This window comes from Mustela nivalis (assembly GCF_964662115.1).
Source record: "Mustela nivalis genome assembly, chromosome: 14".
Classification (NCBI taxonomy): Eukaryota; Metazoa; Chordata; class Mammalia; order Carnivora; family Mustelidae; genus Mustela; species Mustela nivalis.
Window position 1 is genome coordinate 6,684,113 of NC_139033.1, and position 26,655 is coordinate 6,710,767.

The window sequence follows — 26,655 nt, forward strand, 5'->3', positions numbered from 1 at the left end:
GACTTACGGTCCAAGTTCCTAACCATCCGGCTTACACAGCCTTTTATTAGAATGGTTTGAAAATGACCCATGAACTCGGGATGTTTCTTGCCTCTTTCCTGAAAAACAAGGCAGGAGGATTGGCGCTGGTGTGTCAGCATATGCACGTCTCTGTGGAGGGTCTGATTCCCTCCTTGGCTGAGTCATCCTCATCTACTAAGGGCTGCTAGGGTAGCGTCTGGAGCTCGAATCTGGCAGATGCCTCAGGATAGCTGTGGTCTTGCCAGCAACTGTTATTCCTAACAACTGTCTGCCGTGGCCGGCGGTGTTTCCAAAGGAGGCAAGAGAAACAGAGAAGTGAAGCACTGGGCCTGTGTCACACAGTAAATAAAGCAAGACTGGAACTCATAATCGAGCATTAGGTTTCTGTTGTTAAAATCTGTGGGTGTGGGGCGCCTGGGTGGCTCAAGTCGGTTAAGTGTCTGCCTTCAGCTCAGGTCATGATCCCAGGGTGCTGGGATTGAGCCCCGCATCGGGCTCCCTGCTTAGTGGGGCATCTGCTTCTCCCTCTCCCTCTGCCACTCCCCCTGCCTATGACTGTTCTCTCTTTTTCTCTCTCTTTCTCTCTAATAATAAGTAAAATCTTTAGAAATAATAATAACAAAATAGGGGCGCCTGGGTGGCTCAGTGGGTTAAGCCTCTGCCTTCAGCTCAGGTCATGATCCCAGGGTCCTGGGATCGAGCCCCACATCAGGCTCTCTGCTCGGTGGGGAGCCCGCTTCCCCCTCTCTCTCTGCCTGACTCTCTGCATACTTGTGATCTCTCTGTCAAATAAATAAATAAATAAAATCTTAAAAAAATAATAACAAAATAAAGTCCATGGGTATTCACATGGATAACCTTGAAGACATTGTGCTAAGTGAGATAAGACAGACAGACAAAGACAGATGCTTTGCAATATCTCTTGTATGTGGAATCTAAAAAGGCCAATTTCATAAAGAGAGAACAGAATGCTGGTTACCAGGGGCTGGTGGGTGGGGGAGTTAGGGAGGAGACGTTTCAGGGTGCAAACTTGCAGTGGAAAGATAAATAAGTTCTAGAAATCTAATGCAGAGAAGAGTAATTATAGTCAACAATACTGAATTATAAACTTCAAAGTTGCTAAGAGACTGGGTCTTAATTGTTCCCAACACAGAAAAAGAAATAATAATTATGTGACATGATAGAGTTGTTAACTAACAGTGGTAATCATATTGCACCATATAAATGTATCAAACCAGCACCTTAAGTCTGTATACCTGAAACTCACACCAATGTTATATGCCCACGATGTCTCAATTTTTAAAAAAAAAATCCCATGGGTATTAGCTTGGAAACAGAAGCCAGGGGTCCTCAGCCTTGCCACACACTGGAATTACCTAGGGGACTATATTATGCCTGAGTGCCACTCACTGGGATTTAGATGTAATTGCTCAGGGATAGAGCCTCAATACCAGCATTTTTCAAAGCTCCCTAGAAGATTCTATTGGGCAGCCACTGATCTCTGCAAACTTACAGCAGGAAAGGAAAAGATGTTTCAGGCAATTTCCATAGATGTGACTCCAATCACATTTGGGGATTTTTTTTTTTTAAATCATAGAGTCTTTTTTTTTTTTTTCCTGCAACTGCTTTCCATTTTTGTAACCACAGTACTGGTGGGGCAGTTACAATGGCAACATCGTGGCCACAGAACACTTTGCTCTTGTAAGATAACTCAAGTTTTGTAGGTATTTATGGAAAACGGAAAATGTCTTTCTTTCTGTGGATATGCCACTGCCAAAGGACCACAGCAGACCCTAGCACCCCAGCCGCAAAGAATGGATTAATATGAGATCTGCTTTCGAGGTCTCTGCTTACATTTCCATTGTAGGCAGTCCTCCCGGAGTAACTTAAATGAGACACTCCCGCGCCAGCCCTCCCAGTCTGATCTCTGTTATGTACAAATGTTGACAGCCGGGCTGGGAAGCTGTTTCCCCAAACCTGAGAAATTGTCGCCTCCTAGCCCCATAATGAGACCTGGGCTCCCACAAGTGACTAGAATTGACAGAGGAAGGAAAAGCAAAGCTCTAATTAATGAATTTGCCATTGGGTCTTCCCCTCTCCTGACATCAGCCCCTGGTTCAGCTCGAGTTGTAACGCGTCAGGAGCTGGTTTGTTTCCATTGTAGCCAAGGCAGTCAGCTAGCTGGGTAGCTGCTCTCGGGTGTTGGAGGTTGGGCCCCTGCCTGGGCCCCAGCTCCAAGGCCAAATGGCTCTATGGATCTCACTGAGCCTCAGTTTCCTTATCTGTCAGATAGACTCAAGGCAGGTGTTTCCCTGAGCTCAAAGCCCCTGCAATGTGGGTCCCAAGCATGGCTACTCTCCAGACATAGAGCAGGATCAGTGGAGAGCTTTTCCTTCTAGAAAGCAGATGATGTCACTTCCAGACCCACTCTTCTGCTTAAAACCCTCCAAAGACCCTCTCCATGATATCTGGAATGAAATCCTGACTCCTAGGCTTATTCCAAATCCTGCACGATCCAGTCCTGCCTCTCTCTCCCACCAACTCCCCTGGCTTACTGCTCCCGCCCCTCAAATACACTGGCTTTCCTTCTATATCTTAGATGGTACAAGCCTCATCTCACCTCAGGGTCTTTGCACCTGGGCTGTTCTCTCTGCCTAGAACCTTCCCTCCATAGACCTGCAGATATCATCTTGCTTCTTCTCATCATCTGGGTCTCACCTGATAATGCCACCTCCACAGTGGGTCTTTCCTGACTACCCTGGCTCAGTCTGGGCCCCTCACCCCTCTTCATCGCCCTCCCTTGTCTTATTTTCTCCCTAGGAATTAGCATTTATCACAATATTAACTGTCTCTCTCCCTCACTAGAAGGTAAGCTCAAAAATAAAATGGCCACCCAAGTCACTCTAGCTTTGCTACCAGCAGGTTCTCAATAGAAAAGTCTTTAGAGTGAGTTTGACAGCCTGGCATTGAGTTGGCTACTTGGTGAAGAAGTTCACTGGTAGCCCTGTCTCTCCTGTGGGGGCCCAGCCTGTGAGTCTGTGCTTCGTTCTTGTTTCAGGAAGTGGCCAAGAAGATGAAGTTGGACATGAGGAAGACATCCTCCCTGTGGAAGGACCAGGCGCTGGTGGAAATCAACATTGCTGTTCTCTATAGCTTCCAGGTAGCGCAGGGCACACGCCCTGGTTGGCACATCTCCAGGGGGCACTAAAGCCTTCCAGAGGCTTGGAACAGAAGGTCAAGAGACCTGGGTGCCAGGAGTGGGGAGATCTGTTCACCAGCAAGTTCTACTTTCCAACACACATGCCTTGATCTCCGTTTTGGAACTTGGGTGGAGACCGTTTGAGGAAGAGATGAATAGGTGGGGGGAGGGGCATTGGGACTTGTTGCTTATGATTTATTGGAATTGGGACGCCAGGCATCCTCTGTGTCTTGCCACCTCTTTGCGGTTCAGACTATCACATAACGGACATGAATACCCATCTTCATTATCAGAAGCATATCGTCCCTCTGAATGTGTGGATCAGTGGTAGGTGGAATTACATAGGATGGCTGTAGAATGAATGGATCAAGTCATGGATAGATATGAATATGGACCATGGGCCTCCATGTCAGGCGCAGGGAGAGTGGGCACACGCAGGAACATCCCAGGGAGGAGACAGGTTGTGTTGGCATGAGGGGGAAGGAAGTTCCCTCTTCTGTCTTAAGTGTGGAGGAGTGGGTTTTGGGGAGTCATTGAGAAAGATGGAGCGCAGTTTGGTGGGCTGGGAGCCTGGCATGAAGACCAGTGAGCCAGAGATAGGAGAGATATGAGCAAGATGAGGAATTGAGGAAGGAAGATGCGGAAAGGGGAGGGTTTGTGGACAGAGAGGGAAAGTGCTCTTCAGACAAGGTTCAAATCCAGACCAGCCAACCAGCACGGGCCCCAGGGGGTGGGTTACCTAGATAGGCAATCCACCCACCTCCACCGCAATTTCTGTGTCTTAATTTTAATAAACTCCTCCTGAGTACTTAAAAATGCTTAAGAGGATTTTATATCAGCACTATAAATGGAGGGTCAGTATCAGTTGCCATAAATAGAAGGTAATATAATATTAAATAAATTAATAAGCAAATAAACACAAGGGAAACAATACAGAGTTGTTAAATTCTGGCTCAGTGCTGCCTGAGGTTGCTCTCTCTGGTGAAAAATGGCGGTGGGGGAGGAAGGAGAGAGGAAAATTGGCAAGAGAAGCATTAAAAACGGGTTAGCACCAAAAGGAGACTCCCCTGGGTACAACTGAGAGGGATGTGTGGAGAATCACTTCACACGGCCTCATGTCATCTCCGGGACCCCCTCTGGGAAGCACTGCTCGATGGGGACAGGAGTCCTGAAATAACCCAGCTTCCTTTCCTTCCTGACTCCCCGGCCCCTCTCCTCCCACAGAGTGACAAAGTGACCATCGTTGACCACCACTCGGCCACCGAGTCCTTCATTAAGCACATGGAGAATGAATACCGCTGCCGGGGGGGCTGCCCTGCTGACTGGGTGTGGATTGTGCCCCCCATGTCCGGCAGCATCACCCCAGTCTTCCACCAGGAGATGCTCAACTACCGGCTCACCCCCTCCTTCGAATACCAGGTCCTGCCCCTCTCTGCCTCTTTGGTGCTAAATCTTCAATATTTCGGATGCATGTTCAGCTTCAAGCATTTCTGAATTCAGACTTGCTCTTTGAGCACTCAAGGGCGCCATGCCCAATGTGGCTGATGGCTACCATATTGGCCAGCACAGCTCTAGCTCAGAGACTAATGGGGTCCTCTGGAGAGTGTTTGAGAAGGATTGAGGGCTGAGTGGAAAGTCTAGATGGACAATGCAGGGAGACTGGACCAGCCACTCTGTACAAAGACCCCTATGTACACCAGCAGCAGAATCAGTCCCTTCAAGGACTGAAGGTTGGACATAGATGGGCAACCACAAGCACCCAGGAAGTCCTGCATGTCCCCTAAGGGGAGCTAGACTTCCTCACTGCACTGACCATGGTCCTCTCTTCCCAGCCTGAGCCTTGGAACACCCACATCTGGAAAGGTACCAATGGGACCCCCACAAAGCGGCGAGCCATCGGCTTCAAGAAACTGGCAGAGTAAGTCACCTCAAGTGGGTGGGGAATAGAAGTGCCTCCAAACTCAGAGAGTCCCAAAAGAGGAGGCTCGGCAGATGCTTGTGCCTCTGACCCCTCATGTGATGTGGCTTCTCCATCTTCTCTGACCCCCTCATGCCTTCTTTGCCTGAGGGTCTGAGATATGGCTGTTGCTTCAACTTTTCTCCTTCCCAACCTCATGTTCCTCACTTCCATGTCCTAAATTCTTGTCTGAAGGGCAGTGGCCTATTGATAAGCCAGCTCTCCAAAATATAACAAGAGTGGTTCTAGTAATAATAATGATGATGTAGATTTGTAACATTTGCCAATTTCCATGGTGTAACTACTCCTCCATGGCCAATTTCAAGCTACCAACAGGAAGTCACTGAAACCAGAAGTGGGAGGAACTGGGATGAGCCAACTCAAGAGGGCTCTCACCCAGGGCTGAACTCTAACATGACTCCTTCACTCATTCATTCATTCATTTGGCCAAGAAATGAATACTGAGGGTCCACCTTGTGCCAGGCACTGTGCTGGTCTCCAGTGATGCCTGATGAGCCAGATCAATGTTGTTCCTGTCAAAGCTCACATCCCTTCATTTTCCAAGAATCACACAAATACAGTAAACATTGCAAGTGCCATTGAGGGCTGATTCATGGTGCCATATATAGAGCTAACCGAGTTTGGGAGGTCAGAGAGGGCTTCCTTCAGAAGATGACAATTGGGCTGAAGAATGAGATGAAGAGACTTAACTGAGCAAAGGAGGGAGGGAAAGAGGTTATGGGCCAAGCCACCAAAGAGTAATAATTCCTGGAGAATGTGTGGCCAACCAAGGGACCCGCTGATTAATGAGGTAGGGGGTGACTGAGATGATCCAATGGGGAGACCAGCCTTCTCCTAAAGTGAACTCCACAGACTCCGTCAGCACAGACCCCTGTTTGGAGTTAACCTTTGGGCAGAGGATCTGGGCATGCATTGAGCGATTCTTCCATCAGCACTCTCTGGTCCAACACTCTCAGGGTGCAATCCCTACAGATGCCATCCATTCCATGAGCCCCGGAAGCCAGGCCCTGGTGACTCCAAACCTAGGTTCTGGCTCCATTAACATGGTTCATGCCATCTCGCTCCCTCTGTCTTCCTCCCCTCTCTCTCCTTCCACCTAATCCCCATCTTCCAGCCACACAGGAACACATCAGCAACCATTCCTTCTCTAACAAGAGAATCACAGATATTCTCGGGGAGGGCAGCCTTTGGCTTCACTTCAGTTCAACTGTTTCGGGAAGAAAAAGGAGGAAGAAATCTAAAACATTAATTGCACTATTAAGTGTGGGATAGAAACAATGGTAGTTAATTATAGATGCTTTTTTATGCTCCAATCACTCAAAGGGAATCCTCCAGACACCTTTTATTCTTTTCTGTTTCTCCCCCTGAGCTCGGGGTCCTCCTGCAGTGTGGGTGGTTTCCCTGATTCTCAAAAATGTATTTGCCACCAATCATCCCCAGGTGGGGGTAATTAACAATTTGCCTACGCTAAGGATCCTCGTTGGACCAGGGATGCTGGCTCAGGAGGTGAGCCCAGGCCTTCCTGAGCCTCTGCCTGTCTGCCACCCCTATGCCCTCATCAACAGGAAGGAAGGAACCCAGGTTCTGAATTCTCCATTTAACTGGAAAGAGCCCAGCCTTGCTATTCAAACTCCCCAGGGCTTTGGTAGGAACAGCATCTTTAAAATTCATTTCCTCTTTCAATGGATATTTATTTAGTGCCTGTTAGCTATCAGGCTCTGTGCAAGACCCTGAAGATGCAGCCTGATTAAGTCCTTCCTTTGTGGATTTATAAACCTCTAAATTCCTTCTAACTCAATACCTAGTGATTTATTCTCTCTCTCTCTCTTTCTTTCTCTCTCTATCTCTCTCTCTCTCTCACACACACACACACACACACATACTAGAATGAAAGCTTCATGATAGCTACATGACCATATTTTTCAGCTCATATAACTCTGCCCAATACATGAGTTAGCACCCAACAAACATTTGATGAATGAATGAAGGATCATATATGGGGACCATGCTTGGCAAACCAAGGTTCTCAAGACTAGAATTGGTCAACCAAGCAACAAACTAACAAAACTAACCAACTGTGTTAGCTCATGACTAGTTGCTCTGGAGGGTTTAATAAAGAGGTCAATATGTTGCTAGACTCAGGCTTCTAGTGTCCCTGAAACCATCAGACATCAAGAGAGTAAATTTTCTCCCACTACTTTTCAGGGATCATGGTTCTTGCCCAAAAGCCCCAGTCTAGCATCTTCCCTCCTTTCTACATTTCCCATTTTCCTCTCCATCCTCTTCTCCCCAGAGCCGTCAAGTTCTCAGCCAAGCTCATGGGGCAAGCAATGGCCAAGAGGGTCAAGGCTACCATCCTTTATGCTACAGAAACGGGCAAGTCGCAGGCCTATGCTAAAACCTTGTGTGAGATCTTCAAACATGCCTTTGATGCCAAGGTGGGTAGGGGGTAGTGCCAGCTCCCTGGCCCTTCATGGTGAACACAGTTGGGAAGGGAAGGAGGGAGGTCAACAGAGAAGAACCTTTGAGAATGAATGAAAGCACATCTCGAGGTGCCCTTCGGCATACACATGCATATTTGCATAAATTGCAGGGGACTTTGAGGCCCGTCTTCCCATGTCCTTCCAGGAGAGTCCAGGAATCACAAAATGAAACCCCATCTCAGAGCCAAATCTTAGAGGGTTTATGAGAAAATCTTCTGGGGTGAGTTTGGAAAGCTCTGCATTAAAAACAGTTCGATCTCAGAGCCTTCAATTAGCAAGTCCATACAGTTGACCCTTGTACAACATGGGGGTCGGGGTGCTGAAAATCTGCATATATCTTTCGACTCCCCCCAAACTTAACTACTAAAATAGTCTATTGCTGACCAGAAGCCTTAATGATAACACAAACAGTTGATAAACACCTGTTTTGTATGTTGTATGTATTATATACTCTATTCTTACAGTGAAGGAACCTAGAGAAAATGTTATTAAGAAAACGAGAAGGAAGAGAAAATGCATTGACAGTACTGTACCATATTTATTGGGGAAAATGCACGTATAAGTGGACCCACACAGTTCAAACCCATGTTGTTCAAGGTCTACTTATTCTAATCTCCAAATGAAAAGGGGTTAGAATATAAGCATGTTTGTTCATGGCTCACATTTTCAAGGGGCCTTTCAGGGGACTGGGTTTCCCCAGAACCTACTTAGAGAAACGTTGCTCAAGACATGCTAAGATATAGGGCAATAATCTTCCTTACAACAGGGATCTCAGACTTATTTGGCCCAAGTCCCATGCTGGTGGAGGGAGGATTAGCAAGTTGTTTAAGCAGACCTGGTCAGAGCCAGCTGGGCCATTCCCAGTCTAAATGTGGTCAAGAAGATTCCAGAATCAGTTAGGTATAAGCCCAAAGATCTCAATCAAGATCTCTCTCTATTAGCGACCAACCCCTTCCACCATCGCTCCCAGGTTCTTTATGGTCCTTCAGGCCACTGTGACCATTAAAAGGCCCCACACTGCCAAAAATCTTCTAGTTCTACCCACTCGAGCCCATTGAAATAGTGACACCCAGAACTTTTGATTCTTCTTCCAAAGGAGATGGTTCAAGATGACTCATCTTTTTCCTCTGTCTCTCTTCTCCTTCCCCCATCACTTTTTGTTCTCTCTCACCTCTTCTCCTTGTCACGTTCTCCCTTCCTCTCCCCCCTTCCTTCATCCTCACCCACCTAGGTGATGTCCATGGAAGAATATGACATTGTACATCTGGAACATGAAACTCTCGTCCTTGTGGTTACCAGCACTTTTGGCAATGGAGACCCCCCTGAGAATGGGGAGGTAAGATTACCTTTCACCTGTTCTAGCATGTTCTCCATTGGGGTGGGGGTGGGGAGGAAGGGCAGAAGGTACACCTGCCAGTTTGGAAATCCTCCCAGAGCCTCAAAATCCCATGACTTCTATTTGGATCCAAGTTCCACAAAGATTGGACAATTCCAAGACCTCAGTCCCATGATGTCTACTGATGAGTCAATCCTCAGTGAAAATGCTCTCTCCTGAGTGAGCTGTGCTGCTTTGGAATAAATACCCCAATCAGGACTTTGACATCCCCTGCTCCAGATAAGAGAAGCGGAGATGGTATTTTTATAAAGAGAAAGCCACAGTGGGGATTTGTGTGCTGGGGGTAGCGGGTCCACACCTGGAGTCGCTTCATCAGCGTGTCCTTCCACGTGTACCCACACACGTGGAAGACAGAACTGCCCAGCCCGAACCCTTGATTGTCTCTAGCATCCTGGCCTCCAGAAGCTTCAGGCATGTGCCTGATGTGTCAGCCAGGACCCCGGATGCCCAACCCTGTTCCAGGTTTCTAAGTCCCACTCCATGTTTCAGTCATCTCTTTTGGCTTCCAGAAATTCGGCTGCGCTTTGATGGAAATGAGGCACCCCAACTCTGTGCACGAGGAACGGAAGTAAGTGAATGACCCTCCAGGGTCACGTCACATACTTGGGTGGGTAACTGAAGATTGTCTTTTGGCATCTGGGGTTCACATTTGAGTGTGGGCTGGTTTTTGTGACTTAAGGTCCCCTTGTGAGCAATGTTAGCTGGTGGGTGTCTGGGGATCACTAGGGGCTCATGTTCTGGCTCCTTGGGTGACTTTACTGCCCCATGCCTCAGTTTCTTTTTCCATCAAATAGGACTTGTTATACCTGCCTTAACTTCTTAACTTGTAAGAACCCAGGGAGAAAATAGATGTGGGCATCTTTTGAAAACTCAGAACCCCATAAGTGTAGACACTGGTTCTTATTATCTCTCCACTTTGGAAACATACATTTGAAATCAGCGAAAATGAGTTTCTTTCCCCAGAACTGTTCTATGGGATGCTCCTTGTGGAGTTCTAGCTAGTATAGAGGTTGAGTTCCGAAGATGAGATACCTCCTAAGGCAAACAAACAAAAAAACAAAAAGAAAACAACAACAACAACAAACCGTAGCCACGGTTGTTCGTGGTGAAATTGCGTCCCGATGCAGGGTTGGGTTCTAAAGAGATTTCATGAGGTGGCCTGTCATCACGAGTACCCTTGCAAAGCCGTAAGTCCCACATAAAGCAGAGAACATAAAGCATGTGCGTGCCGAGCTCTCTTTCAAGGAGCCCGATACGGTGTCTCCTCCAGCACGGAGCAGAGCAAATGCCTTAGCTGACTGGTGTTTAGAGACCCTGGTCCACAGAAAACCTCTCCTGGTTTTCTCCTTAGCAAAGTACCTGTTGCCGAGCTCACATACGCTCCATTCCCAAGGGATAGCTGCGTCCCTCCTGCTTAGCCATCTTTGTCCTTGCTCTCCCTGCCCCTCCCCTTTCCAGGTGACCATCACAGGCTCCCCCTCACCCCTCCTTCAGGGAGAGAGAGGGCACCATCTGTTCTCCCCTCTAGGTACCCGGAACCCTTGCATTTCTTTCCCCGTAAAGGGCCTCCCCTCCCCCAAGGTGACCCAGGAGTCTGTGGTCTGGCTGCAGCCCGTGACAGCCAGCAGAGGTAGAGTGTGTGTGTGCTGTGTACATGGGCATGTGTGCCCTGTGTTCGTGTATGCATGCGGGTGGGTGTGCCCAATGCCCAAGCATCCAAGGCCACACCTGCATCTCAAGGAGACCTGAGTCCTAACCCAGGCTGTGCCACTAACTCACCATGCAACCTTGAGCAAGGCATTTGACCTCTCTGGGCCTCAGTATTTCTCATCTGCCAAATGGGGAGAAACCATCTCTGCCCCAGCCATCTCTGGGAGCGGCTGAGAGGATCAAAGGATAAAAACAAAGAGGAAAGCGGTTGGAAAAACCTCAAACCTCATACAAATACATGTGCCGTTATTTTTAACCCACAAGCATTAACCATCCCTCCCACACTAACAACACAGCCACCCCCTGATATGTTGCATGACTTATTTGCAGAAATGACTCAATGTGAGACTATTTTAGGGCAGAAAATACACTTACATATATTTAGAACTTTCCTGATGCTGGAACGAAAACTTTGAAGAACGTCCAGCTCAGAAGCCCTGCCTGCCAGAACACGCAGTGTCTTTTTTTGTTTTTTGCTCTTGGATTTGTTTGCGGGGTATCGTTTTGTTTTGGTTTGGGTGTTGGGCTTTTGTTGGGGGGGGTTGTTTTGTTTTCTGGTCTCGGGATTTTGTTTTGTTTTATGTTTTGTTTGTTGTTGTTGTTGTTTTTCTTTGCCTGAAAACAACACTTCCCAATTTTGGAGGAGAACAGGAAGACTGGATCTTTCTTTGAAGTCTCAAGGCTCCCGAGCCTCTCATGCTGAGGTCTGCGTCCAGTGACATCTTCCTTCCCTTTCAATCCCCTTCAGAAGAGTTTAATAAAAGATTCAATCTCTTTTAATGCCATGTCTCAGTGCTAGAACGTTTTCCACATTTCTTGAAATGGGAAATGTGACAGCTCCTTGAAACGTCCAAGGTCCATAACTTGATGAGAGAGAACATTGAATGAGAGTTGTCTGGCACAATCCAGGAAAACTTTCTAGGGTGGTGTAACTGTTCTACAAATGTACTATCCAATATGGCGTCCACTAGCCACATGTGGCTCCTGAACGCTCAATACGTGACTAGTACAAGCGAGGAACAGAATACTTAACTGTGTTTCTTTTGAATCCATTGAACTTTATGTTTCAGTAAATACCCAGAGCTACCATAGCGGGCAGCACAAGTTAGTTCTTAGCTGACTGGCTCAGACTGACTTAGCTTCTGGCTACTCAGACTGAGGTCTGGGGACTGACAACATGGGCATCTCTTGGGTACTTCTTAGAAATGCAGAACCTCACACCCTGCCCAGATCCGCTGAATCAGAATCTGCCCTTTAGCAGCATCCCGGAAGGGTTTGTGTGCTCATCACAATTTGGCAAGCCAAGAAGTTTGGTCTAATGGTTAGGGGATGGTCTGTTCTATTTGTGACTTTTTTTCCCCCTTTAAATCATTTTGACCATCTTGCTCTCAAGATTCCTGAGCTGAGTGGGGTCAGAAACCCTTTAAATACAAGTGGTATCATGTGCAGATGACTAGCTATCATCATGGTGGATGAAGGTAAGTTGATCCATTCTGGAAGAGTCCATAGAAGACTTATGGTCTCAAAAAAAAAAAAAAGAAGAAGAAGAAGAAGAAGACTTATGGTCTCAACATGCGAGAGAAAGTTCTAGAAACAGGACTGGTCATTTGAAGATCCTTTGGGGTGTCTACCTCAACAAGGTGTTCCAAGTCAGGACTCACAGGCTCTCTTCTGTTTTGGCAGGAGCTACAAGGTCCGATTCAATAGCGTTTCCTCGTATTCTGACTCCCATAAATCGTCAGGTGACGGGCCAGACCTCAGAGACAACTTCGAGAGTGCTGGACCCCTGGCAAACGTGAGGTGAGCAAGGATTGAGGGTATCAGGGAAGATATCTTGGTGAGCTGGATTCAGTTGCAAAGTGAGCTCTTTGTTAGGGCGTCTCCCTTCTATTTCCAACCTTCTCTTGAATAACCAGTTGTATTGTCATTGTCTAGTGACTCCTCCCGACCTATTTAAGCACACTAGCTGGGCTCTCCCGTCACCTCTTCCTAAACACACTCTCAGAGCTCCATCGCCCAAATCTCAGCCTATCATCCTGTGTGCTGAAGGTTGTTAGTCCCTAAAAATTACTCAATGAGCTACGCTTCCCGGTGATATGTTTTACACCTGATAGAAGCCTCTGACGTCACCCTTGCCATGTGCCAGTGGCTCTCAACCCTGCACACACATCAAAATCATCTGGAGATGCTTGCAATATACCAATACCCAAGCCCCATTTTCAGAGATTCTGATGTAGTTTATCTAGAATTGGGCGCAAGTATTGCCTTTTACTTTCTTAGTTTCCCAGGTGACTCTAATGTGTGGTCAGATGCAAAAACCATGGACCCAACCCCATGTTTACCAAAGTACAGGGGTCACATACCAAGAAGTCATTTTAGGTAGGACACAGACAGATATTTTGTTTTTCAACAGTTGTGAATTCAGTTCGACGAGAAAGAAAACTGGATGTCACATCCTTGGTTTTGCCGATGTTAGTTAACACAAGGCTAATGTAAGCCGAACATCTGGGCCTGGCTGCAAATCTTCCTGAACTTTGCTAACCGAAGCTTCTCATACCTGCTCATGGCAATGCTTGGTAGATGCATTCCCATCACAGGGGTCCTAGATATTGAAGTTTTATGTCCAGCGGTGCCTTTTTTTTCTTATTTTCAGTATTCCAAGATTCATTGTTTCTGCACCACACCCAGGGCTCCATGCAATACGTGCCCTCCTTAATACCCACCACCAGGCCCTCCCAACACCCCCACCCGCCTCCAAAACCTCAGTTTGTTTCTCAGAGTCCACAGCCTCTCATGGTTCGTCTCCCCCGCCTATTTCCCCCAATTCACCTTTCTTTTCCTTCTCCTAATGTCCTCTGTGTTATGCCTTATGCTCCACAAGTGAAACCATGTGATAATTGACTCTCTCTGCTTGACTTATTTCACTCAGCATAATCCCCTCCAGTCCCATCCATGCTGATACAAAAGTTGGGTATTCGTCCTTTCTGATGGAGGCATAATACTCCATTGTATATATGGACCACATCTTCCTTACCCATTCATCTGTTGAAGGGCATCTTGGCTCTTTCCACAGTTTGACAATCGTGGCCATTGCTGCCAAGAACATTGGGGTACAGATGGCCCTTCTTTTCAGTACATCTGTATCTTTGGAGTAAATACCCAGTAGTGCAATTGTAGGATCATAGGGTAGCTCTATTTTTAATTTCTTAAGGAATCTCTACATTGTTTTCCAGAGTGACTGCACCAACTCGCATCCCCACCAACAGTGTAAGAGGGTTCCCCTTTCTCCGCATCCTCTCCAACACTTGTTTACTGTCTTCTTAATTCTGGCCATTCTAACTGGTGTAAGGTGGTATCTCAATGTGGTTTTGATTTGAATCTCCCTGATGGCTAATGATGAATATTTTTTCATGTGTCTGTTAGCCATTTGTATGTCTTCTTTGGAGAAGTGTCTGTTCATGTCTTCTGCCCATTTTTTGACATGATTATCTATTTTGTATGTGTTGAGTTTGAGGAGTTCTTTATAGATCGTGGATATCAACCTTTTGTCTGTAGCAGTGCCCTTTTTAATAGATTTTATTTTTTTTAGAGCAGCTTTAGGTTCCCAGCAAAACTGAGAGGAAGATATAGCGATTTCCTTCCAGCTGCCAACAAAAACAGCCTCCCCCACCCCTACCATCTCCATCCTGAGTAGTACATTGGTACAATGGGTGAAATTACACCAACACATCATGAGTACACAAAATGCATAATTTATACAAGGGTTCACCCTTGGTGTTATTCATTCCACAGGATTTGACATCAGTGCATTGTTTTAGTTTTGACATTGAACATCGGTTTTGTACTTTGACGGCCAGACCCACTTTTCCCATATTAAATCTATCACGGCTCAGGGCAGGCATTGGCAGGCTACAACCCGCAGGTGCGTTCAGCCTGGCCATTGTGGACTCTTCCACAACCCATGAGCTGGGAATGGTTTTTCTAGTGGAACATTTGCAACTCACTCGATGATAGGAAACATTACCGTTGAATCCCAATGAAGCAAAACGCTATCCCTCCCCCTCAAACATGAGGGGAAGGGATACTTATGAGGATAAATCCTCATAAGTAAACATAGTACTAAAACATGATCCTTAGTAAGTGTAATAAAAATGTTTTTAAATTTTTATTGTCAATAAAAATGTGCAGGAATTTGTTTTCTGTCTGTCACGTAAGTATCTACATGATAGCTTTGATTTTGCTTCTTGGCCTAGAGACCTAAAAATATTTACTCTCTGGCCCCATGTATAAGCAGTTTGCTAGTTCCTGGTTTGGAGGTTTACAATAGGAAGATCGTGGTGGAAACGTGAGCCTAGAAAGTAACTGGGCTGCAGGCTTCAGGTGTACCAGGAAATATACTAATGAATGAATCGCCTGAGCCATCTGTTAGTGAACACAGGTGGGTTTGATAAGCTAGTGAGTACAAATTAAGAGCAAGTTAAACAGCAGTAATAAGGAAACAATAGTATCACTGGAAGTCGGTATGGCAGATGCCATGAACATAAATATTGCATGTTTGAGGAACAAGTACCGTAACCACAAGTCATGACTGATGCTGGGAATTTCTGATCCCCACTGGGCTGAAGCTAAGGGGCCTCGCTTGGGGCAAAAGTGCTCCTTCCTAGATGTTAACCTCTGCTAACCCTCACTTGATCTGTGAGATGCCTGAACCCATCTCAAGTCCATTCTCCAATGACAGAGCATGCCCCATTTCAGTCTTTAGCCAAATTGACCCCATCATCCTAAACAAAGAGATTCAGACCCAGAGCCCCCATGAAATAACTTATAGAGCCCCACATCTGGGCTTGTCCGAGATGATCGTCTGCAGCGGAAAACTCCAGCCCAGGAAAAAAGTGGGGTGCGGTGTTCCTGTCCCACTCACCAACATGTCGCTCTGGTCCCAGTGAGGTCCAGACCCACAGCCAGGACCGAGCCCTGTAAGTGTGACATAAAGTGTCTCTAGGACAGCAAACTAGCAAGAGCGGCTATCTGAGACACAGCCCTTCCCTTCTCATACTCAAGTCAAGGCAGCCCACCTTAACAGAGAGGAAAAATCTCATTAACTGGCCCCCACTGATTCAAACACCCACCTTCTTGGTGGTATCTAGGTGAAAAGGGTTTGCAACACAAATGAATTTCTTTTTTTTTTTTTTTAAGACTTTTATTTATTTATTTGACAGAGATCACCAGTAGGCAGAGAGGCAGGCAGAGAGAGAGGAGGAAGCAGGCTCCCCACCGAGCAGAGATCCCGATGCGGAGCTCGATCCTAGGACCCCAGAATCACGACCTGAGCCAAAGGCAGAGGCTTTAACCCACTGAGCAACCCAGGCGCCCTTACAACGCAAATGAATTTCATAGACATCCCAAGCGGTGGAGCTGCATATTGATAAACCTTTCATCCCCTTTTAGAAGAACCTGTTTACCCACCAACGTTTGATGTGAGGGGTTTTTTTTAAGTTTTTGTTTTTAATTCCAGTTTGTTAACATACAACATTTGATGTGTTAATGACAAGTCCTTCTGATCTCCTCATTAATATAGGACCCTGAGGACTGCTGTATTATGATTTTCGTTACCTTGGTACTTAAAACTCATCTGGTTGTGTCCATGATAGAATTCAAGCCTTCCCAAAAAAGTAGACTAATTTCTCTGGCTTAGAAAGGGATGAATGAGAAGTTAAACCAATGGTTCTGGGTTTTCACTATCCCTAATTCATCCTCCTTAGGACCACTGGGAATTTTCTCCTGAGGATCGTTGCAGCTAACAGAGAACTAGAAGGAGATAAGAAGAGGCCCCAGGGGCTCCCAGATTTTAAAATGGCCTTCCCCAGGTGGGCTTAGGGACATCTGATCACCATGGGCTAAACACAGTCCTTCTGGAGATAACCAAATGTCTCAGTCTGCTCAGGCTGCCATAACCAAAATACCAGAGTATATGGCTTCAACAACAGATACTTATTTTCTTGCAGTTCTAGAGGCTGGCAGTCCAAGATCAAGGTGCCAGTAGGATTGGTTTCTGGCGAGGCCTCTTTTCCTGGCTTGCAGATGGCCACCATCTTGCTATGCCCGTACATGGCCTCTCTTTTCTCCACCGTCAGAGTGAGAGAGTGCTATCAGCATCTCTTCCGCTTCTTCTAAGCACACTGGTCCTATTGGACTAGGGCCCAACCTTATGACACCATTTAACCTCAGGTACCACCTTAAAGGTGCCATCTCCAAATACAACCACAATTGGGGGGTTAGGATTTCAACATATGAATTTGGGGAGGGGGACACAGTGTCCATGATACCAGATACCCTCTCACACCCCATGGTCCCCTAACACGGACCTTTTGTTGTCTCCTTGGCAGGTTCTCTGTGTTTGGCCTTGGCTCCCGGGCTTACCCTCACTTCTGCGCCTTTGGACATGCCGTGGACACCCTCTTGGAGGAGCTGGGAGGAGAGAGAATCCTGAAGATGAGGGAAGGGGATGAGCTCTGTGGGCAAGAAGAGGCTTTCAGGACCTGGGCCAAGAAGGTCTTCAAGGTAACCACCGGCCCGGATCTCGGAGACCTAAGGGGAGAATTCACGACCCACCCTCAAGACCTCCAAAGACAGAGTACCGACACCATCAGAAATAGAAGAAACTTGAGAGAACCCCTGGTATTTCCCTCATGTATCCAGCCAGGATACAGCTGTCAACAACTCAGATGGGTTTAGATGGTCTTAAAACACATATTCTCCATCCAGAATCCAACCCCCTTCATTATGGTTAGAGACTTAATCTATAAAAAGAAATTATAGTCTTGGGATTTCAGAGCTGGGAAGAATCCATCCCTCCCTTGCATTTGGTAGACAAGTAGGCCAAAAACATAAAGTTGGGTAGCCACACCAGGGGCCATGCCTCATCCTGGAGCTCAGGTCTCCGATTTGTCTACTTGGACAAGCTTCTCCCTCTTGTGCTAGATCTTCGCCGACCAATATGGGAGCCACTAGCCCTGTGTGCTTTTTTTTTTTTTTTAAGATTTTATTTATTTGACAGAGAGTAGGCAGAGAGGCAGGCAGAGAGAGAGGAGGAAGCAGGTTCCCCACCGAGCAGAGAGCCCAATGCGGGGCTCAATCCCAGAACACTGGGATCACGACCCAAGCTGAAGGCAGAGGCTTTAACCCACTGAGCCACCCAGGCACCCCAACCCGTATGCAATTTAAATGTCAGTATTCATGAATTCACATTAAACAGGATGAATGAACAAGTGAACATGGTATGTCTAGGTAATGGAATGTGATTCAGCCATGAAGAGAATGAAACATTGACACCTGCTACACCACAGATGAGCCTTGCAAACCTGCAGAGTGAAAGAGGAAAGGCACAGAAGGTCTATGCTCCCATTTATAGGAAATGTCCAGCACAGGCAAATGCATACAGAGATTAGATTTGTGGTTGCCTGGGCTCTCGAGGAATGGAAAATGGGAATGATTACTGATGGGTACAGGGCTTCTTCTGGGAGGACGAGAATGTTCCGGAACTGGATAGCAGTGGTGGTTGCACTCTCTCTCTCTCCACACACTAAAAACCATGGAATTGTACATTTTAGTACATTTTAAAATGATGAATTTTATATTGCATGAAAAATGTCTGTATATATATACATAGAAATAATAAAATGTTTAATTATAATATAAAATACTGTATATTATGACAGAAATATTATATATTGCATATTTGCATAAATATATTTATCTTGCATAAAATAATTACTTATATATTTTATACACCATAATGGATGTATAAAATTTTAATCATTTTTAATTAGTTTTTAATTCTATTTAGTATCTATATTACATAGATTCTACTTAAAGAGCCCATTCCTTGGCTGCATATTTCACATACTCAGTAGTCCCAAGAAGCTAGTGGTCATCCCAGGAGACAGCACAGAACATTCCTATCATGATAGAACATCCTATTGGATGGCGTGAAACTAGACATATGAGGTCACAGGAGAATAATGAACAATGGCCTTCTATCTGCATGGGGGACATGATTTGATTGGCTATCCTGGAAAAAAACAAAGAGCCATGAATGCCGACCCCACCACCTCCACCTGCTCCTTCCTCCACGCCGGAATGTGTGGAGCCACATTCTCAAGCCGCCACAGGAGAAAGGACACCAGGCAACCTCCTGTCACTCCTTTGGCACTTTCCATCCTACATGCAGAAGCACATAGGGAAAAAAGGGGGAAACTGAGGCCCTGGGCTATCTGGATATCTGTGGGGGGAGGCTGTGTCCATCAGCCTGTTTCTGCATTTCTCCCTAGACAAGGAAAATGGTGATAACTTCTCCTGTTACCTTGAGGTCACTATGGTTCTTGACTTCGATCGGCCACTTTGAGCACCCCAGACGCAGGGCCTGTTACTAAGCTACTGTACCCTTTAGCTATCTCCCCCCCGCCCCATCCATACTCCCACCAAACTCCCGGTCCTGGCAACCACTAACCGACTCTATCTCCGTAGCTTTGCCTCTCCTGGACGTTTCCTGTGAATGAAATCCTATAGTATGTGGTCTTTTCAAACTGGCTCATTTTGTACATTTTTAAGGTTCATCCACATTGTATTATTTATCAGTACTTCATTGATTTTTACGGCCACACAATCCTCTGTTGTATGTATATATCGTATTTTGTCCATCAGCTGAAGGATAAACGTTTAGATTATCTGAAAATCGACACACGACCAAAAAGTGGTTAAAGCTACTCTTAAAAACCTCTTGAACTGGGTCAGCTGGGTGGGTCAGTCAGTAAGCATCTGACTCTCAGTGTTGTCTCAGGTCATGATCTCAAGGTCATGGGACAGACCCCCACATCAGGCTCTGCACTCAGCATGGAATCTGCTTGAGATTCTCTCTCTCCTCCTCCCTCTGCCTCTCCCCGCCTTGCTCATGTGCTCTGTCTCCCTAAAAAAAAACAATTATCCATGGCTTTTTTCCCAAAAACCTGAATTTGAAATGGCAATTCTTAGGATTACTAAAGTCAGAGAACTTATGAACTTGGCCCAAAAAATAAATAAATAAATAAAAGAATAGAAATAGAAAAAAGCAAAATTCATAGGGAGATGTTCAAACATTCAATATGTTCTGCTTTTAATGTGTTTAAATCTTTAGAATAAGATAGCTAGGATGTTCTAAGGTGTCTATTTTCTTTTTTTTAAAGACTTAACTTATTTTTTTAAAGATTTTTAGTTATTTGAAAGAGAGAGCACACGTGAGAGAGAGCACAAGTAGGGGAGAGGGCCAGGAGGAGAGAGAGAAGCCGACTCCCTCCTGAGCAAGGAGCCAGGCACAAGGCCCACTCCCAGGACCCCGGGATCATGACCTGAGCTGGAGTCAGATGCTTAACTGACTGAGTCACCCGGGTGCCCCAACTTTATTACTTGTTTGAGAGAGAGAGAACACAAATGGAGGGTGGGGGCAGGGAGAAGGAGAAGCAGGCTCCCTGCCGAGTGCAGAACCTAATGCTGGTCTTGATCCCAGGACCCTGAGATCATGACCTGAGCCAAAGGCAGACGCTTAATCTACCAAGTCACCCAGGTGCCCCTAAGGTGTTTATTTTCTTGCTTAATGTTAGGCCTCTACAAATATTGGTTTTAGGAATAAATGACATAAAAGTTACATACTAAGTAGAGGGTAAATCTTTTTTTTTTTTTAAGATTTTTATTTATTTATTTGACAGAGATCACAAGCAGGCAGAGAGCAGGCAGAGAGGGGCAGGGGAAAGCAGGCTTCCTGCTGAGCAGAGAGCCCTGATGCGGGACTCCATCCCAGGACCCTGAGATCATGACCTGAGCCAAAGGCAGAGGCCCAACCCACGGAGCCACCCAGGCACCCCTAGAGGTTAAATCTTAAAGTCATTAATTAGTAAAGCTGATCTAGCCAGCATATCAACAGCATTCAAAACATATAGGATGGATTAGTGGATAGACTGATGGCTGGCCGGTCCGTGGTGGGATGGATGGATGGGTGGTTGGGTGGGTGAGTGGATTGAAGGAAGGAAGGAAGGAAGGAAAGGGAAGGGAAGGTATAGATGGAAGAATGGAAGATTGGATGGACAGATGGAAGGAAGGAGGGAAGGAAAGATGGATGGATGGATGGATGGATGGATGGATAGAAGGAAATAAGAAAGGGAAAGGGGGGAAGTAAGGGAGAGGAGAAGGGAAGGAGGGCAGGTAGGTGGAGGAATGGAGGGATAGAGGGATGAATGGATGGATGGATGGATGGATGGACGGATGGACAGATAGCTGGATGGATGGACGGATGGGTGGTTGGGTGGATGGATGGATGGGTGGATGGATGGATGGATGGACGGATGGGTGGTTGGGTGGATGGATGGATGGGTGGATGGATGGATGGATGGATGGATAGATGGATGGATGGATGGATGGACAGATAGATGATGGATGGACGGATGGGTGGTTGGGTGGATGGATGGACGGATGGACGGGTAGATGGATGGATGGGTGGATGGATGGATGGGTGGATGGATGGACGGATGGACGGATAGATGGATGGATGGATGGATGCACAGATAGATGGATGGATGGACGGATGGGTGGTTGGGTGGACGGACGGATGGATGAATACAGGCCATGCCTGGGAGGTCACTGAGAGCCCTGCATATGCCACAGGCAGCCTGTGATGTGTTTTGTGTGGGAGACGATGTCAACATCGAGAAGGCCAACAACTCCCTCATCAGCAACGACCGCAGCTGGAAGAGGAACAAGTTCCGCCTCACCTACGTGGCCGAAGCTCCAGAACTTACACAAGGTACCTCTCCGCGACCTCTGGGGGGCATGCAGGGCCCACCATGCATGTGGGTTGGGGGAGAAAGGAGCCCTCACCCCCCCCCAAAAGGTGCCACAAGAAGCTGGGTGTCATGGCTTCCATCTCTCTTCAGGGCAATCCTCTGAAAATAAATACACGGCCAGTGCCCCACACCCAGCCGACCTGCGCCTGGATGTTTCTCCCTCCAGCAGCGCGGCGCCATTACCCTGAAACTGTTCTTCTCTGCTCGGCTCAACTAGATTTGCCTTCCCTTCTCCATTATCCGCAGCCCTCCCCCAACCCACCCAACTTCTTCTATTTCATCTCTTCGCCTCACTCCAGAGGACAGTGCAAGTGTGAAGAGAGGGTCAGGAGAAGCTGGAGGCTTTGTACTGGCTATGCTTTAACCCCATCTCAGGGAGACTGTCATTGTTCTCACCGCAGGTCTATCCAATGTCCACAAAAAGCGGGTCTCGGCTGCTCGACTCCTCAGCCGTCAGAACCTTCAGAGCCCTAAATCCAGGTAGGAACACCTTGCTTGGCTCAGGGTTCCCCATCTGTGCTCCAGATGCCCCCCACCCACCTGCGGGGAGGAGCCCTGGTTGACTCAGAGGCCTGGCTTCCCATGACCGTCCCCAGTACCACTGAGATGCCCCTGCTGCTTTGTAGCACCAAGGTTTTCCCACCTTCCCTTTGCCAAGCCCCCTAGAGGGACCAAGAAAGGACAGATCGTCGTGGAAAGCAGAAAAAGAAAGGTTGTATGAGGAATTTTTAATCTAGACCACACCCTTGTCGAACTGCTAATGTTCATTGTACCAGAACATCCTAGCCAGAGAACATTTCCTCCTTGTGGGTAATTCTTCTCTAGAGTCCCGAAAACTGGCTACCCAGATGCTGCTTAAATTCCTTTGGGATGACAGGAGGTTCATTACCTTATCAGGCAGCCCACTCTGTGTTTCAGAGTCCTAATTGTTAGACATGATTTTGCTGTTGCTCTAACCAAAGGGCATCTTCCTAGCTCTCTGCATTGATCTCAGTTATCCTCAGGTGACACCCAAAACAAACTCCGTTCTTCCAAATGAGAGACCTGCTGATAGCCAAGGACAAGGACCAGTCTTTCCTGGGTTTTGATTTCTTCAAATTGCGCTTCCTAAGACCAGGTTTCCCAAGCCTTTCACCTTAGTAAAAGGACGCACTCTTGTCCTGCTGCCAGTGTCATTCTCAGACCCAGTCACAGCACACAGAGAATCTGTCATAGCTACCACATGCACTGGGGCCATTAAAGCCACCCCTGGACCTGAGCAGGACACACTGATCCCACCTGAGACCGTGGGTTTTGTCCTGGTGGCCATGCCGCTGTCCCATTTAGCTTCCACCCTTGCTGCTGTGGTCAAAGTGAGTGAACCAAGTCTCTCTGTCCCTCGACTTCTGTAAATAAGATTTTTAGCCTTCATGAAGTCCTTTGCATTGATCCTTAGAGAATGGCATCTTTTTTCACATCCCGGTTACAGCCCATGTTGAGCTTTTGAAATCTTGATTCTTTAGTACAGACAGTGGGCTTGTGAGCTGAACAGGCCTGGGTTCTGACCCCTGTTCCGTCGCACACCAGCTGTGTGACCGCAGGCCAGTCATACAGGTCCTCCGAGCCCGTCTCCTTACACAGAGCAAGAAGGGTATCTCTACACATTGCTGACATTTCTCTAGTGTTTTCTGTGTGCCGAGCCCTGCTTTGTGTCTCTCTCTGAGGAATCTCCCAGAACTCTTAACCAGCCCAGGAAGTTGGGACTATTATCATCGAAGTTTTGGTTTTGGTCCCCCCCACCCCGCCCCGCTAAAGATCTATTTATTTATTTTAGGCAGGGAGGGACAGAAGGAGAGGGAGAGAGAGAATCTCAAGCAGAATCTCCACTGAGTTTAGAGCCCAATGTGGGGGTGATCCCACATTGATCCCACAATCATGGCCTGAGCTGAAATCAAGAGTCGGTCGCTCAACTGACTGACCACCCAGGCGCCCCCATCATCGATGTTTTAAATATGAAAAGTGACAAGTAGATAATGCAAGTGACTTTATCAAGGTCACATAGACTCGGTTCTCCAACTCTAAAGTCAGCATGCTGAATGGCTACCCAGGTGTCCTCAAGACCATTGCAAGGCTGCTATATTAACGACGAGGTGCACAAGGCAACCAGTATCTCATACTTTCCCGTTACTCTTCCTTATCCGGCCCAGCTTCAAACACCTACACATTTAGTATGCATGCTTTCTGCATGGATGTCAGACCTCTGATGGAGTTATCAGCAGCAGGAAGCCCCCAAGGTCTCATGTACTCTCTTAGATCCTCCAACATTAAAGAAATGGGTTGGGAAATTAAACCCTTTGAATAATTTGTTATATGCAGCATTCAGGAGCATAGGGATCTCTGATACAGAGAGGGACCTTATGTTTGAAATACGCATCCTTACTTCCCATTTCTGCCCTGTGGAAAGGGGATGACTTCAGTAACATGGAAGAGAAGTGACTAAGAACCCTTGGAAATTTCCTTCAGCAACAAACCGTGAAAGAGCAAATAACAAAAATTACTCCCTAAACCATGGTACATAAAAAGCAAGGTCCTTTGCAAATGTTCTGATGCTAACTTGGACCAAAGTCCCGGAATAACCCCCACTCACCTCTGGAAAGGGCCTCTGACTCTATGCTGAGTGACTTAGAAGAGACTGTTTCAACAGGTTTAGGGACAAGAACCTTGTATTAAAATCAGTCGTGAATTAGCACAAAAAGGATCAAGTTGTATGTAGGTATCTCTCTCTCTTTGGAAGCACACTCTGGAGCATGACCTATTTTCAGGCTTACTACCATCTCCAGCTTTGTAAGTCGTTGGTTTGTTTTAAGGGATAATCGAGTAAAAAAAAGAAAAAAGACTCATATGCTTCTGTTTTCCCCCACCCAAGTCGGCCCAAAATCAGGCTGTTTGGGCCAGGAGGCTATAAGCGAGATGTCACAAATTACTCCCCGCCTCCCAGATACTTAATTGCAAGCAAAGTGCTTAAGAGGAAGTAAACCACCTCCTGAGGGTGATCCTTGCACAACCAAAGATAAAAGTGACCACAGTCATTGCCTGGCCAGGAAATACATTCTCTAGGTACACCAATTAACAAATAACACAGCAGGGAGTATAATGGAGCTGTAATGGGTGCGGTGAGTCCTGCATTTCGGGAGGAAGAGATGTGCATGGTAGGCTTTAGAAAGGGAAGGAGAGGAGGGACATCGAGGCAGAGGCTGGCAGGAGTAGAGGTGCAGAAGGGGTCCTGAGTGTTGGGGCATTGTGGACAGTGGTGGGATATTACAATGGACAGATCTTGGTGAGGAAACTCTTGATTCTTACTGCTCCCTGGATGAAATTGCTTCTCTCCAGCCTTTCCCATTTCAACAGAGATCATCAACAGTTGCCTTAAGCCAAAACCTCAAGCATCTTCCTTGCCTCCTCTCCCTCCCTTACACTGCATGTCCAGCCCTCATCTTGTTCTCTGGGATTTGACTTTCAACTTCATCTCAGACCTACAGCTGCTGCGTTGAGCAAATCCATGTTCATTGATGGTATGAGTGGCCTCTGGCCACCATTCTGATCTCCTTCTTCAGCCCTGCCCCCCCCACATCTGTGTTGACCACTCTCCAAACATTCCAGCCTTCTTTCCCTTCTCCATATATGTTACACCTTTTCTTACCCCAGGGCCTTTGCACATGCAAACACTCTTCCCAAACAGGTCTTTGCATGTCCCCTTTTTCTCATTGTTCAGATCTCTCCTCAAATGTCCCATCACCTCAGAGGCTCCCTGACCATCCTATCTGATAATCACTGGGCCTGCTGCCCCCAACCCATCAACACCCACCCATCCTTCTGGGACCTCTTTAAGTTGTTCCTCAGTGAAACTAGTACAGTCGATGAGAATGGGACCCCAGACCCATCACTGTCTCACCAGTGCCTAGAATAAGGCCCAACACTCACTACCAATTTGCTGCACGAATGAAACTTACAATGTTTACTCTTTTCATTAAAGAATGAGCATTAGCTGTTCTTTTTTCCATTTGATGCTGAACATTAACTGACTCTTGTTTCATCCGTGAACCTGTCATTGAGCCACTGCCAAGCATACATGCGTGTCTGTATGTGTGTCTGTGTCTGTCTGTTATGCTTCTGGAGTCTGGGATAGAGGGGCCCCATGACTGCTACCTTCCCACACTGCCCTTTTTGCCCTTTCTTTTTTTTTTTTTTTTTAAGATTTTATTTATTTATTTGACAGACAGAGATCACAAGTAGGCAGAGAAGCAGGCAGAGAGAGAGGAAGGGAAGCAGGCCCCCTGCTGAGCAGAGAGCCCGATGTGGGACTCGATCTCAGGACCTTGAGATCATAACCTGAGCCGAAGGCAGCGGCTTAACCCACTGAGCCACCCAGGCGCCCCCTTTTTGTCCTTTCTCCTTCTCCCCATCCTTCTCAATGACCTTAATGTGTCCCAAACTTAAACACACACACACACACACACACACACACAACTAACTTACAAAACTCTATACTTACAAACCCCCAGCAGAACTGAGACAACTGGTCTCCAAGTTAGTGCTACTGAGAAAGGGTTAGGGGAATCTGCTTCCCCCACAAGGCTTCAAAGACTAGCCCATTAGGGTGCTCCAAGGCCATACAGTAATTCATCCCTGGGAGGTCTCAGCAAGCCATGCCTGATCAGAGGCTTGCAACATCCCCTTGGTTAAATTCCCGGCACAGGCAGAGCCTGGGGCACCTGGCGTATCTGCCGGCTGCCTCCCCATTCCTGCCCCTTGTCTGCCTGACCACCGTATGTCATGTTCAAGAGAACTTGGGGGAAATGGCTGGGAGTGTGAGCCAGCTCAGCAAGTTCGGGTCTTCCACATTTCTATTTTGTACCGGCCAGAAGAACGGAGGCAAATATACTTCGGAAAGGAATCATGATGATCTGGGAGAAAGTGGGAATTGTGGGGCCCTTTCAAAGGCTTCTGGGGTTGGCGCC

General features: G+C 46.9%; 1 protein-coding gene across 9 annotated transcripts in view; it reads left to right on the plus strand.

The window, feature by feature from the left end:
• NOS1 (nitric oxide synthase 1) overlaps nucleotides 1-26,655 on the plus strand; it is a gene marked incomplete at its 3' end in the record, with an annotated part of 106,806 nt that overhangs the window by 66,163 nt on the left and 13,988 nt on the right. For 7 of the 9 annotated variants that reach the window (XM_082699760.1, XM_082699761.1, XM_082699764.1 and 4 more), the window contains exons 11-21: nucleotides 3,080-3,181; nucleotides 4,445-4,639; nucleotides 5,053-5,138; nucleotides 7,492-7,636; nucleotides 8,913-9,017; nucleotides 9,587-9,645; nucleotides 10,606-10,707; nucleotides 12,471-12,587; nucleotides 17,174-17,348; nucleotides 21,480-21,618; nucleotides 22,060-22,138. In XM_082699760.1, coding sequence (XP_082555886.1) covers nucleotides 3,080-3,181; nucleotides 4,445-4,639; nucleotides 5,053-5,138; nucleotides 7,492-7,636; nucleotides 8,913-9,017; nucleotides 9,587-9,645; nucleotides 10,606-10,707; nucleotides 12,471-12,587; nucleotides 17,174-17,348; nucleotides 21,480-21,618; nucleotides 22,060-22,138 — 1,304 coding nt within the window. The remainder of the gene's footprint in view (nucleotides 1-3,079; nucleotides 3,182-4,444; nucleotides 4,640-5,052; nucleotides 5,139-7,491; nucleotides 7,637-8,912; nucleotides 9,018-9,586; nucleotides 9,646-10,605; nucleotides 10,708-12,470; nucleotides 12,588-17,173; nucleotides 17,349-21,479; nucleotides 21,619-22,059; nucleotides 22,139-26,655) is intronic. The other 2 variants (XM_082699766.1, XM_082699767.1) reach the window with 1 other exon arrangement.